General features: G+C 37.6%; 1 protein-coding gene across 1 annotated transcript; it reads left to right on the top strand.

The window, feature by feature from the left end:
• The first annotated feature begins 8,081 nt into the window (after positions 1-8,081).
• On the top strand, positions 8,082-14,464 carry CHRNA6 (cholinergic receptor nicotinic alpha 6 subunit). The gene is made up of 6 exons (XM_053461695.1): positions 8,082-8,201; positions 10,104-10,243; positions 11,370-11,414; positions 11,919-12,028; positions 12,123-13,101; positions 14,022-14,464. Exons 1-6 carry the CDS (start codon positions 8,126-8,128, stop codon positions 14,148-14,150), a joined length of 1,479 nt encoding a protein of 492 aa, XP_053317670.1. The 5' UTR covers positions 8,082-8,125; the 3' UTR covers positions 14,151-14,464.

Here is a 14,464-nt window from a genome sequence, read left to right as displayed (position 1 = left end):
CAAAATTGCCTTCTCCCTATGTATTACGCATTATGCTTAGGAGATAAAATTAATTCACTCTCACGCTTGCTTAAGTTACAAAATGCATTAAACTGACAAAGGAAATTATGCAGATCTAAGCCACAGGGCAGGAATATATTCTGTTTGGCACAAAGCTTCACCAATTGCTCTGCATCAGTACACATACACGGCTTGTTGGCACTCATTGTAATAAAGGTTTAGCTTGAATTTTACAAACTTAATACACTAGGCTAATAAAGATACTGTTAATCTTTCAAGCAAAGAAAGGATTAAGCCTTCTCCAAGTCATACCCGGGACCTTGTTCCACTTGAGGTTCCATATATGACAGCAACTCCTGGACTATCTGAGCAGTACTTCTTGATCTTTGGATAAGAGGAGAGGTCTAGGATATGTAGCTTTTCAATAGAGAAAACGTGGCCATCTAGGTTTATTCAGAAACCAACACTGCGTAATCAATGATATCTAGATAACAAGCTAGTAAATGTGTTTACCTATCACTAAATGGAGGGCAACCTACCTTCACGTTCACTAAGTGAAGGAAGGCAAGTTAGAGTATTAGAAAAACCTGAAATTAAATGCCATTAAATCTGCTTTCCCCATATTTCACACCTTACATTCAATACACCAAACAAACCTATGTAATAATATTTACATGTAAAATAAGCAATATTTCATTTTCTTCTCCGTATCTGCATGAATATTCGGCCAGTATCGTATCTATGTCTTATTGACAAGTTGTTAGTTGAAATTGATACCTTTGATTAAACAAACGCGGAGGAAGATGTAAAGTTACATAAGCTTTCGGGACTTTAGAGGTTTTTACTTAGATAGAATGGTAAACTATTGGATTGGATTGGGGAGTCTTAAATACACACAACACGAATAGAAAGAGACAGTGGTGACATAGGAAGTATGGACCTGTAATACAGAAAGGGACGTGGGATTGTGGAGCCAATAAAAATTATAAAAGTTGTGAATGGAATGTGATTATCCCCGCAATATATTTTACTTACGGTAAAGTGTGTTAATGAAGTTGCCTTTTGATACAGTGTGCCCAAAGGATGAGAAATATTGCCCAGCTGTGATTCTCCATACTGGGGGTTAAGTGAGGGGTTGCTGGGTATCACCCATCCTTTTTTATGGTGGATTGTAACATATACAATATTGTTGGATTTGCTAGTACATTTAGTTAATATTTTCACTTATCCAGCTTCCACCCCATGCAAAAATTAGTTACAGTTAGGTCAGGAAATATTTGGACACATTTTGTTATTTAGGCTGCTTACCAAGGTAACTTCAAGTTTCAGTTAAATAATGAGTGCAGGCTTAAAGTGCATTCTCTTGGCCTTAATTTGAGGGTATTCATTCCCAAATTGGAGGAAAGGTTCATGGGTTCGTAGGGTCATTTATATAAATGGCCAGAAGCAAACCTATGAATCAAACAAATGTATAACACTGTAACAATTAGCAGCAGCATTGACATAACTGCATTCACACTAAAGAATGAATGGGAAAGGGCAGCTTCATTGGTTAATGCCAGACGAGCCCCCTTCCCGGCGACCAATAGAGTCACTCTTACGGACCTTTAAATCTTAGCGCCAAAGCCGGGTTTTCCGCTCTAATGAAGCCAAGGTGCGTTGGGTTAGAGTGCTAGGGATTTTTTTCCCCAAACTATTAGCTTTTTCTCTTGTGGTTTCCCGTATTAACCCTTGCTATACTACAGAAGACTTAAGATAGGCTAGAATACTGGCTGAATACCCCAGCTAAAATATATACTTACAGGAGTCACATTGAAACAAGTGTAAATAAAGTGCAGGCAAGATAAATCCAATACAAACAAAATAACAAAACAGACTCTGAGGCAACCGCTCTAAGCAACTTGGCCTCGGATGAATGAGGATTTGAGTCCCCCTGGCAAAAGGCAGGGCAAGGTACACTTTAGAGCAACTTGGCCTGGGGAAACCGTTGGCTTCGGCACCAGGCATTAAAGGTCTGTAAGAGCGACTCTATTGGTTGCCGGCAGGGGCCTCCTCTGGCATCAACCAATGAAGGACAGCTGCCGGCGACCAATAGAATCGCTCATACGGACCTTTAACTCCTGGCGCGATCCTACAGATTCCTGTTCCCTTTAACCCCGAGGATGCTACGAATACTTAAGGTAGGCTAATCGCAGTGACTTGTATCAGGGGGAGGGCCAAGATTTCAAAGGTCCGTAGGAGTGACTGTATTGGTCGCTGGATAGGAGCTTTTCTCGCATCAGCAAAGCTTCTGCGTATTGTTAGCGCGTTATTAACCCGTATTAATCCCTGCTAAGATAACAGGAAAAAAAATGAAGAGAAAAACAAACACAAAAGAACGTACATGAATATTCGCCCAAAAAGAACATGGGCAAATCGTTGTGGAAGACGAAGACTTGGCCGGCGCCCAACTCTAGTTTAAAATATACATCCACGTACTCTGGCTGGGCACCTCAGTTACCATGCCTTAGAATTCCTTTGGTTCTGTTCAGGGACCACTTGTGCTATTACAGCTGTGAAACTAAACTGAAGATATTCGCTCTTTCTAAACTGCTTGTTGTTTTCTAGTATTTTAAGTGCACTGTATATTTCTTACTGAAAACATTTTGTTTTGTTTACTAAATATCTTCTAAATGTGTTTAGGAGACCTATGTTGCTGGACCTTCTCAGTGAAGGACACTGGGCTGGAGACTCATGTTGAGTCTACCCTCTTGTACCACAGAATGGTTCATCTATTTGTTGTCCCTGACATAAGAATAATGTGTATTAAATACTAATTATTAGGGTCATATGGAGGATGGCAGCAGTTGTCTGTATTTCCTTCACCTTGTCTAGAAACCTTCCTTTATTCTGGCAGTTAGTCATAGCTTCAGTACTGAACAGGATTTGTGTCAGGTTCACTGAAAGGCTAGTCATAGTGAGATATGTTCAATTATTCATTGGCATTCACTTTGACCTCTGCAACCTCTTTTGTAATTTTCTTTTCACACACTCAGTGAAACTCTATTAGACTTTATTTACAGTGACCTTAGAAATTTTCATTTGCTACAGTGGATTTATATGGAACCATTATTTTAAAAAAACACATTCAAGGGGGGAATGGAAGTGTGTGAAGAGTGATGTCAAGGACATTGGTGGTTGTTTATTATTCTTGCTTAGAAATGTAGCTGCAGTGGCCTCATCCCAAGTGGACTTTTCGCAAGTTGACTGATAGTGGCCAGAGTAATACTAGGTTATCTAGACATTCATTCCTGGTCTCTGCTTTCCTCAAACTACTCACCTGGGAATTATTAATGTCCATCATATCTTCTTTTCTTACAGGTATGATTGTCACATATTGTATTTGAGCCAGAGACCACGCTAACTAAAATGACTAATGACTTTATTACCACTAAACTAAAAGACCAGGTCATCTGTGGCACAGCTCATTCGTGGCTTAAGTCTTACCCCTCTGACTGTACCATTAGTGTCTTCTTCTCTGGGACTTATTCCCCTCCCCCACCGCTATCTGTTGGTGCTTCCCAGGGCTCAGTTCTTGGGCCTCTACTTTTCTCCATTTACACCTCTTCCCTTGGACAACATATATCATCATTTCGCTTCCAATACCACCTATATGCGTATGATACCCTAATCTACATTTACTCTCCTGACCTTTCATCCTCTCATCTTCACCGTCTTTCTGGAATTGCATTATTAGTGGAGTCACAATCAGACTGAGTTTATGGTTATCCCGCCATCCCCTCTTCCACAATTCCAGACACCGCTATTTCTGTTGACCGTCATCCAACCAATTTACCTAGTTTGCTGCCTTGATGTGGCTTGACTTGGGATGTGATGTCCAACAAACTCATGTAGGTGTGATTGTCAGGTGTCCACATACCTTTGGTCATATAGTGTATCAAGTTTTAGCTTGCTGGTACTATTACAGGAGAAAATCCTCAACTTTTATATCAGTCTGATCTAAAACGTCTCAGCATTTACAGGCCTTAGCAAGCATCCCAGTAGGTAAGAATGAGCAACGAGGCCCATGTCTGTACTGTTGCACTTGGGATAAACCCAAAGAGAGAAATTGTCTACAAATTGGTATGAGACCAACAAATTAATAGTCTACGTCCATGCACAAGATAGTCTCAAGTTTTAGCTCATGTGTGCTATTATAGAGGAAAAATCTTCATTGATATATCAGTATGGTCATGCCACAATGGCAGTCCAGACTAAAAATGGATATGAAGGCTAAAACGTCAACAGAATTTTTCTTCCTCTGTAACGGCACAAACAAGTTAAAGCTTGAGATGCTCCTGAGCTGGGATGCTTTGTAGGAGAGGCTATTAAGTTATACTCAGTCATACTGAGTTGCGGTGGCCTCCTACCTTGTAGGGGAAAATGCAAGTTTGCAGCAGAAAATTTACATTAGTGCCACAAAAGTCCAAATCCCTAATGTACTAAATCCAACTTGCATTAGCACTTTCAAAAATGAAAAAAACATGTATACACATGAGCAGGAAATGCTCTAGTACTAGAGTAGATGCTAGTTTTAAAGAAAAAAAGACCTGTGAGTCCCTACTGCTGCCCCTCCTGTTATATACAAATATATAAATAAATAATGACATGGAGGACTCCTATTAACCAATTATGCACTATGGAGAGTAATTAAATAAAGTATGTCCTTTTATAAACCCTCTTTATAATATATTTATAAGACCTTAAAAGGGATAAATGGTTCCCAGGCATGCCTTCCCCATCCTGGCCCATCCCATTCCCAGTGGGAAGAGAGGTTGAAATATAACAAAATCACTGCGAAGAGGATGTTCCTATCCTACCACTCTGGTTGCATGGACGCTAGGTAGTTTGCTAGGAGCCAACTCATCCTGACTAAGGCACAAGTCACTGTCCGAGACTGTCAGTTTAATCTTCAGCTTGCTTAATGATTACTCTACCATTGACAATCTTGAAGAAGTTTAATCCCCCCATCCACCACTCTCCTTACTACATAAAGTCATACTTCCCAGGTGTCACTGTTTAGGAGACATAGCTCCTCATCTCCTCCTTAGGATACAGATCTCTCTGATTCTTTTGCATTCCCTTAATGTGCCTCTTTTTGTGGTTCAGAGGGTTTGCAAGAAGTGTCTGTCCTAAACAGTGACTTAGCAGGTAATGGAGATGTAAATGGCCAACCTTTAACAATAGCCAGAATAGTTCTTTTAGTGCCTTATGTGAAAATTCTCCATCAATAATTTGTGCCTGGTGTAAATAACAAAACCACTTGAAGTCAGGCTGACATATATATATGAATTAAATAGAAAATGTCAAATCTGTTAACATTTATTGCAATGAAACTAGGATTATAAACATCCATGGCATTTAAATCATGCGCATCAGAAAAGTTCCAGGATTTTAGTTCCTGGGCAATTATAATTGAAGGTCTTTGATATACTTTTTTTCCCCTGAAAATGGAATAGAATCCACTTAGCAAAACTGCAAACTCAGGCCAAAATCTTTCTTTTAGGAAAAAATCCCTCATTGGACACACTATAAAAATGAAAAAAGTGTTATCATCTCTTTTTGCCTTGCTCTCCGGGGTAGCAAAACTGACAAGCCTTTCTTTTCTGTAGCAGTTCAAACACACCTGAGGATAAGCTCTAAACCCTACACCAATGGCCGTTGATGAAAAGATACAGAATTCACAGAATTCAGTCAGACATTTCAGAGAAACCTTTGCAAAGACTATTATCTGTCTGAAACCAGGCATTCCATACAAAGTCTTAATTCTAATGCAAAGGAATCCTCTTGTGGTTTATTTTTAATCCCCTGTTGAAAAAGTAAAAGTGTACTCCCTTTTCTAATAAAATATATGAAGAAGAAATACATGATGTGAAAATCAACATTGTTAAATGTATCTACTTATTATGTGCTTAGCTGTCAACATTTGATAAAATATTTTAGGGACACTTTGCAGCACAGCTATTAATTACTTACCATACCCACTGCCCCCGAGCTCTTCCTAACCCACATAGCAAAATTTTGCTCTGTCCATTAGTTAGGGGGCAGATTATATCACCAAGTTCCCATCAATGCTACCATACATCATTGGTATGCAGCAGATACATATGTAGCACAGCATCTATATCAAGCAGGTGAATTTTATCACATTTAGGTGTGTTGGGTGACCCTGTCAGTATAAGTACAAATATTGTAGGAGCTTCTGCAGATGTACTTCAGACAGAAAGCTGTATCTACACAATAGAACAGACAAAGTAAAAATAATTATTTTGGGGAGTGAATATAGCAAGAAAAGATGAAAATAGGAAATTAAAAGTATAGATGAAGAATTTACAGAATGGGATGGATGAGAGAAATGTAACACCTGATGCTAACCATGGTATAGCATAACTCCCATCATAAAATAATATGCTGTGCCACTGTCTGTGTCTAACTTAACTCCAATCATTATATAATAAGCCATACACTAACAGGTACAGTATAACTCCTATCATTATATAGTGATCCAGACACTAATCGTGGTACAGTAAAACTATTTAGTGATCCACAGTTGGTGTACAGCATGGTTACAATTATTATATAGCAAGACAGACACAGTACAATATAACTCCCATCAGCATATACTATGTCAGGCACTGATGGTGGTACACCATAACTCCCATCACAATGTACTGAGCCAGACTCTGACAGTGGCACATCATAACTCCCATCTCCCATCATCAAAATTTAGCATTTTGTTGCTTTTTCACTCACTCTTACACACACTCTCTCTTATGCTCTCTCACTCTAATAGTTACTCTCACACTCTCATTCACTCTCTCACACGTTCATTTATTTTCTCACACTCACGCTCTCTCACACTGTCACTCCACACTGTCACTCACTGTTATGCTCTCTCACTCTCACATGCTCTCACTCTCTCTCTCTCAATGCCTTCTTACTCTCTCCACTGACTGCTTATGTGTCTCCTTTCTGGCAACTTGGCTTCTTCTCTTGTCTCTTCTTGTTCTTCTGTCTTCTTTCTTCATCCGCTTCTCCTCTGTTATTGCATACTGATTCAAGACAATCATTTCTGCACTTCTCTTTTCACTGTGACACCGTCTGCGGACAAGTATACATTTTGCTAGTATTGAAACTACCTTAGTAAAAACGTTGATCTAACTATTTTTTAACTCCATAAGGTACCACTAATTGAAGTCAGTCAATTAGCAGCACAGTAAGTGCTTTCTAACTATATTGAATTGGCATAATGGGATTAATCTTGGTATTTAAACTGCCCAAAGTCTCTGGAAGTTTGTTGTGTCAGGCTGCCACGAGAAATCCACAAATTTACATATAGGGGTCCTTTTTGGTACTCTGGCCAAGGTATATTTGGAAATGTATTCAGTTCTGGCAAATGATGTAAACACAATTTACACCAAGGGAGTAAGCATCCACAGAGAGAAATGGGGTCTAATGTGATGCACATGACTTTTTTGGTAAACTAATGGGTTTTAAGACATTAAGCACCACATTCTTTACGTGGCTGATACCTCCTCAATTAATGCATATTGGTAGAGCTATGTCTATGATAAATTATGTTACTATTACATATGGAAACCATTTTGGTGACATAATAAAAGGCGTCTTCCTTCGACCTGCATATACATTGCCACACAGCTGCTGTGAATCAAATGTACAGTATAATCCTGCATTACCCTCTAGGAGATCACAGAACAGCTCTTACGGAAAAATCTTTGAACACCTTCAGGTTTTCTTATATATTTCCATTCATTTATCTCTCTGTTTGGCTAAACATTTGCTGTTGCTTATGTTGTTCCCTTGGGGCTGTATATCTCATCAACGGATACTTTTTCCCTCTGTGATTCTTTGCTCATGACGAAAACACACATGCAGCCTGTTTGAAAACAGAGCACACATTTGAATATCATCCATTTACCTGGGCAAGCTTCTAGAGGAAGAGGCATCTTCAATTCCTTCAATTCCTTCAAGCTCATTCAGATTGATTTTTATTTATTTTTTTGGAAGAATAAGGACAAATTATTTCAAGCCTTCTTCACGTTTTTCTTTTATTTACCTGTCAAATATGTTTTTATCTCATTTTCTTAATTTTAGAATCTCATTTTATTTCTTGGCGGTAACATTGCTGGCAACAATAAAAGGTAGGTTAGAAGCTTGTAATTTTATATTTGCATGATGAGATGTGTTAGACTTTTTCATTTTAACCATTGCAAAGAAATGTAAATAAATAAATAAATAAAATCTTGGTTGGATTATGTCATATGAGTGGAGAAACAAATATATTTTTTGTTTAATAGGAGTAATATGAGATTTTTTCTGAATAATCAATTCATGTGTTGATTTCTTTCGGGCAATGGTAGCCTTTTTTATAAATAGGTGTATAAAAAGTTTGTGGATTGAATATTAAGGAAGAGAAACAGGTAACATTAAAATGTATACAACGGCAACAAGGTTGTTTGAAAAATAGACAACTAAGGTTAGTCACTTAGACAATATAAACAAGATTTGTCTAAATAAAAATGCAATCATTATATAAAATATATACGTTAAAGTTTTAGTTTCTACTTCACTAAATCAGACTGAATAAGAAGTATCCCTCTCTAGGTTAATTTTAGTGCATTTTTTATAATGCATTAATGCAGTAAAGATTACAAATAAAACATACCTTTCCAGTTGGCTTTACTATACATTGTTGATAAATAAGCTCTAGGGTGGTGAAAGCGTTAAAAAAGACTGAGGCCATCTAGTCAATGAAATTTTAATCCAAATAAGTCATGCGTTAAACAAAGACTTTGGGGAGAGCCCTCGCAGATTTAAGTACCTTGCATAACATCTGCCTCGCTTGTCATATCAAGTTTATGTGAATTGCGAACAAATGCTTCCTAGCCTATTTCTGTTCTGTTTATCCGTCAGATAACAGTTTAAGAGCACCGCCTAAAAACCAAGTGTTTGATACAGCAAGGGTTATAAGATAAACACCATTAGTGTTGGCATGAGTGGTCAACATTGGTTTTCGGCACCAAATATAAAGGCCAGGAAATGTGCCACAACTTATAAATGGGATGCCCAACTGAAGTCCTTGAGGGCCACACACAGGCCAAAAATGTATTGTATCCTCACTTGAAATCAAGTAGGTTCATTCATTTGTATTGAGATGCCTGTGCTCAAGCACAAAATCTAAACATAAAATCCAAAAATGTGACCTGTTTGTTGCCCTTGAAGACTAGTGTTGTGCAGCTCTGGATAAAAAAATATATATTCTTGAGTATCAAAAAAAGGAAAAGGATTCTGCAATACCCGAGAAAATAAATGTCCAACAAAGTAGTGTATTTCAATATGGTGATTTTATTGACCTCATTTGGCCAATCTCAGTTAGGAGTCGATACCCAGTAGGTGAACACGTTTTGCATCCAACAATGGCACTTAATCTTAGGCATAGCGGTCACACAACATGGAATTATATAATAACGCGTTAGGGATCGAGGTAAGACGTTTCTTGTTTTGAATTAAAAATATAGCATTGTCTAGCACAGAGCTCTTCAAGTGACCACCAACCTAATTTATTGTTCTGACCACTTTCTACCTAAAAAATCCATAGGACTCATGTCAGATAGAAGCATGTTAATACATGACTTTCACAAAAGCTAATGTCTTCTTCCATGGTACCAAACTAATTAAGACTAATACCTACCTTCTTCCATAATTCAAGAATATAGCACCAAGAACCTGATTAATATTTCCTTATCACTATGATATACAGCATGAGCTATGTGAGCAACCAGGAATAAAATAACATTGTGCCAGAAAGAAAGTAAAGCTGAAAATTCTATTATTCTCTGAAAACATGCATAGAACCAGAAATATATAATCCATTTAGTTAAGGTTAACTTTGACAGGAATAAAGTTTTGCTTAGAACATACATAGCATGATATAATTCTCTCCTTAGCCATCATGTTGAAATATGGCGTTGCGTTAATGCAAGTATACAAAAAAGAAGAAAAATAATGTTTTACAGCTAAGAACGGAAATTATTTATTCACAGCTTCCTCTCAGTGTGCGACCGAAGAAAGACTTTTCAAGAAGATATTTTCACGTTACAACCAATATATAAGGCCAGTAGAAAATGTGTCTGATCCCGTTATGGTGCATTTTGAGGTGGCAATAACTCAACTTGTAAATGTGGTAAGGCTAAGATGAAAGATGAAAATGAACAAACTGGAGTTGTGAATTCATTACTTGGAGAGCACAATACTTTTTCACAAAAAGGGGAAGTTTGCAAAAGATTTGATTCTCTATGCATTATGAAGGGTGCACCTTTGAGAATATGTTTTGTTGGCCTTGTATAATGCATAGTTAAATTAATGATATTTCTAGAAAGTCACTCATATACATTATAGAGAATGAACTTACGCCTTATTACAGGAGAAGATTTGTGCTTCATACTGCATAATATAGTCAGTGAGTTGCAACTGCAGCTCTTCTGGAAGCTCACTTTATTGAATGACCCGCAATGCACTTTATGTTCTATGATAGCAGTAGAATAATACAGGTTGCAATTCAACCACTGGACAACTACCTCAGATAAGTGTTGATGGGCCCAGAGCATAATGATTTTGGTTAGAATTAGCAGCTTCCACAGTCACTTCTGTTGGTGACATCTGCCCCACTGACCTTTCTTCTTCTTCTTTTCCCTATCCCCTATCCTCTTCCATTTTCTGTCTCTCTCTACACGTCTTAAGACGTGTAAGTGCTTCTCTCTTTGGGTATTAAACTTCCCCAAAAAAGAACTCTTATTGGATTAATTGTCATAACCGACTGAGGATTATTCAGGTTCAAAGCACATAGTGACAGGCCAGAACTGGCTGGCTAGTAAACCGGGCAAAAGCCTGAAGGAATAGTGCCAAATAGCTGTCCTAATTACCTTTACTGTTTTAGATGGCTGCATACATATGGCTGAACTCTGCTCAAATAGTGTGCGACCATGTATATTGAGTTGACAGCCATTGACCTTTAAGTGCCATGGCCACGTTTCTCTGCCTCAGTTCAACCCTGCACAGGGATCCCATTACAATATGGCCATATTGCTCCAATATGGCTATATTGTAAGGTGATCGTATTGGAGCAATCCCTGGGCAATGAAAGGTTAGGGTACCCTGTGATTTTCTCAGATTATGTAGAGAGCGGTAGTGGCATTGGCTAAAACTTTATTTCTTTGCATTACACTTGCCCTAACATATAAACATATAAACATAAACATGGGGTAATATAAATTATTGTGCTTTTTTTTAATACCTATTTTATTTTTAAGGACGAAGTTAACCAGATCTTGGAAACTAATTTGTGGCTCCGTCATGTAAGTTATTATTACATTATTACATTTATAGGGCACAAGCTGGTTCCATAACACTAATAGAATATTTATAAATGCATATGCATGAATGGCACATTATGGGACATTGATGGTTATATCCAGTCTTCTGTGTTTAGTACTTGTTCTTTCCCATAGATTATTCTCTGGCAAAAATATTTAATTTAATTAAAAAAGAGGTCTCCCAGACCTAATTTTCTAAGTTGACCCAATTTTTAATTAGGTATCAACTCCATCTTGTCTCGGACCAACATGGCTGTACCCATTTTTCTGTGGGACATGGTGTAACTGTGTGTATGCTTTAAATGCACGTGAAGACACATACTAATAATGATTAAAAGAATGTCTGTGATAATTAGAAATTTTAGAGGCTGATCTGCTAAGGGCGTAAGAAGATCTGTCACAAAATTATGCTAGATAATTTGTCTACAGGGAACTATAGTCTTCACACGAGATAATACATCCCCTCCCTATCACTTTGCAACATAGATATGGAATGACTATAAACTCCAGTGGAATCCAATGGATTACGATGGGATTGAATTCATGCGAGTTCCAGCAGACAAAATTTGGAAGCCAGACATTGTCTTATATAACAAGTAAGCAATCCTTTTGTTGATTACGTAAAAAGTTTTTTTTAAAATTACATTTAGAACTGGTGTATTGATTAATAAAATTCTGATTTTTTATTAGTGCTGTTGGGGACTTCCAAGTCGAAGGGAAGACAAAAGCCTTGCTTAAGTACAATGGCTTAATCCAATGGTCTCCACCTGCCATATTTAAAAGTTCCTGCCCAATGGATATCACATTTTTCCCATTTGACCATCAAAACTGTTCAATGAAATTTGGATCTTGGTCTTATGATAAGGCTAAAATTGATCTTGTGATCATCGGATCTAAAGTTGACATGAAAGATTTTTGGGAGAACAGTGAGTGGGAAATAATTGATGCGTCTGGTTACAAGCATGACATTAAGTATAACTGCTGTGAGGAAATCTACACCGACATAACATATTCTTTCTACATAAGGAGACTGCCAATGTTTTACACCATAAACCTCATCATGCCATGCCTTTTTTTATCATTTTTAACAGTATTAGTTTTTTACCTCCCATCAGACTGTGGAGAAAAGGTCACGCTTTGCATTTCCGTTCTACTTTCACTTACAGTGTTTTTATTGGTCATCACCGAAACCATCCCATCAACCTCTCTAGTAATTCCACTTGTTGGGGAATATCTTTTGTTTACAATGATATTTGTGACTCTGTCAATAGTGGTCACAGTATTCGTGTTGAACATTCACTACCGTACGCCAACAACGCACAAAATGCCTCGGTGGGTAAAAGATGTCTTTTTGAAACGTTTACCAAAGCTGTTAATGATGAGAAAGACCGTACAGAAGAAAGACAGGCCTTATTCTAAACGAATGAAAAAAAGAGACTGCACTAAATCAACGATGCTAATGAACTCGGAATGCAGGGACGTGGAACTATTTGAAGATGAGACATGTTGCCACTGCATGAAATCACAAGAACAGAGCACCAGCAAAAGAAGAAGAAAGCACCAGGGATTGTGTAATGCTATTCAAGAGTCATCAGCGGAGATGAAAGAGGTTGTCAAAAGTGTTCAGTTCATGGCAGAAAATATCAAAGACCATAATGAAAGGAAGGAGGTAAGCCAGACAAAATTCAATGTTGCCTTGGTTCTAAATCTGTTTTACTGTTCACTGGTTACAATCAACAAATTGCATGAGGAAAACAACATTCTACCCAAATTTTGACCGGAAGTCTGCATTCTGCAGGAAGGGGCTTCATGTGGGGCAGGGCTAGTCAAGGAGCCCCGGACTAGCTACCTGTAGTGGGTGAGGAGTGGGTGTAGTTATTGGGGAGTGGGGGTGGAGAGCTCCCAGGTATACAGTTTATATTCTTCATCCGTACGTTACATAAACATTTATGATCAAATACAATATTTTCATCCTATTATGTATTATACATTTGCATTGCTAAATACTGTAACTGTATTTCTGATTGATAAACATAACCTCAAATCCTAAAACATATATGCAGCCTTTAATTTGGGTAAACCCAATGGCTGTATAATGCATGTTAACTTAGAGCCCCCAAGATTGTAAACTTGTTTAAGAAGGACCTTTTGTTTCATTACAGCCCAAATTGTTATGGGATGCTAAGAATAACAAATGACCAAATATGAATTAAAAATCATTTACTTTTAATGTAGATTTTGCTCATGGTCACACAGGGTTCAGATCATTTTAGTGGTAGGTATGCAGGAGTAACATCACTTTCTTTTCCATGATCACTTTGCCTGGCCTCAGAATGCAATATACAGGACATCAACAGTATTACATGCACAGTGCCTTGTTGCATCAAAATGCAAGTAAGGAACTGGAGCTGAGTTTTGTTATTCATTGGTTAATTGTATAGTTTGTTACAATGAGGCTCATATTTCTTCATGAATGCCATATCGGATGATTTTTAGCTAGTAAGTATGTCTCTTGAAAAGTATGACGTATCAGATTTTATTATAACATATACTAAATGCTGTATGTAACTCTCTTTTCTTTATTTGTAGGAAGAAGATGATTGGAAATATGTAGCTATGGTCATCGACAGGGTTTTTCTTTGGGTATTCATAATCCTTTGTGTTTTAGGGACAACTGGGTTGTTCATGCAGCCTATGATAGATGGAAAGAAAACATAAAGATTTTAATGACTGTTTATAGGAAAAATATCTACTTTTTTTGCATTGTTCACATACTTGTATGGCAGCATATAGACACATTTTCCCAGATATTACATGTTATTACATGCATACAAATCATGTAAACATATTTTGTAGATCACATTTGTGATAGACATGCATGTGAGTGTGCCATTGTTTGTGTCATCTGTATCACACAATGTGATCGTTATTTAAAAAGAAACATCAGTGGATCACTATCCAAGCATCTAGTCATTCCATGGAAGCAGAACTTTGGTAGAGTGTGGATGGGGAATAGGGTGAGTGGTAGCAGA

Source organism: Spea bombifrons, chromosome 1 (assembly GCF_027358695.1).
Source record: "Spea bombifrons isolate aSpeBom1 chromosome 1, aSpeBom1.2.pri, whole genome shotgun sequence".
In the NCBI taxonomy this organism is placed as follows: domain Eukaryota; kingdom Metazoa; phylum Chordata; class Amphibia; order Anura; family Pelobatidae; genus Spea; species Spea bombifrons.
Note: the sequence above shows the minus strand (reverse complement) of the source record. Positions and strands in the feature narration are given on the sequence as shown.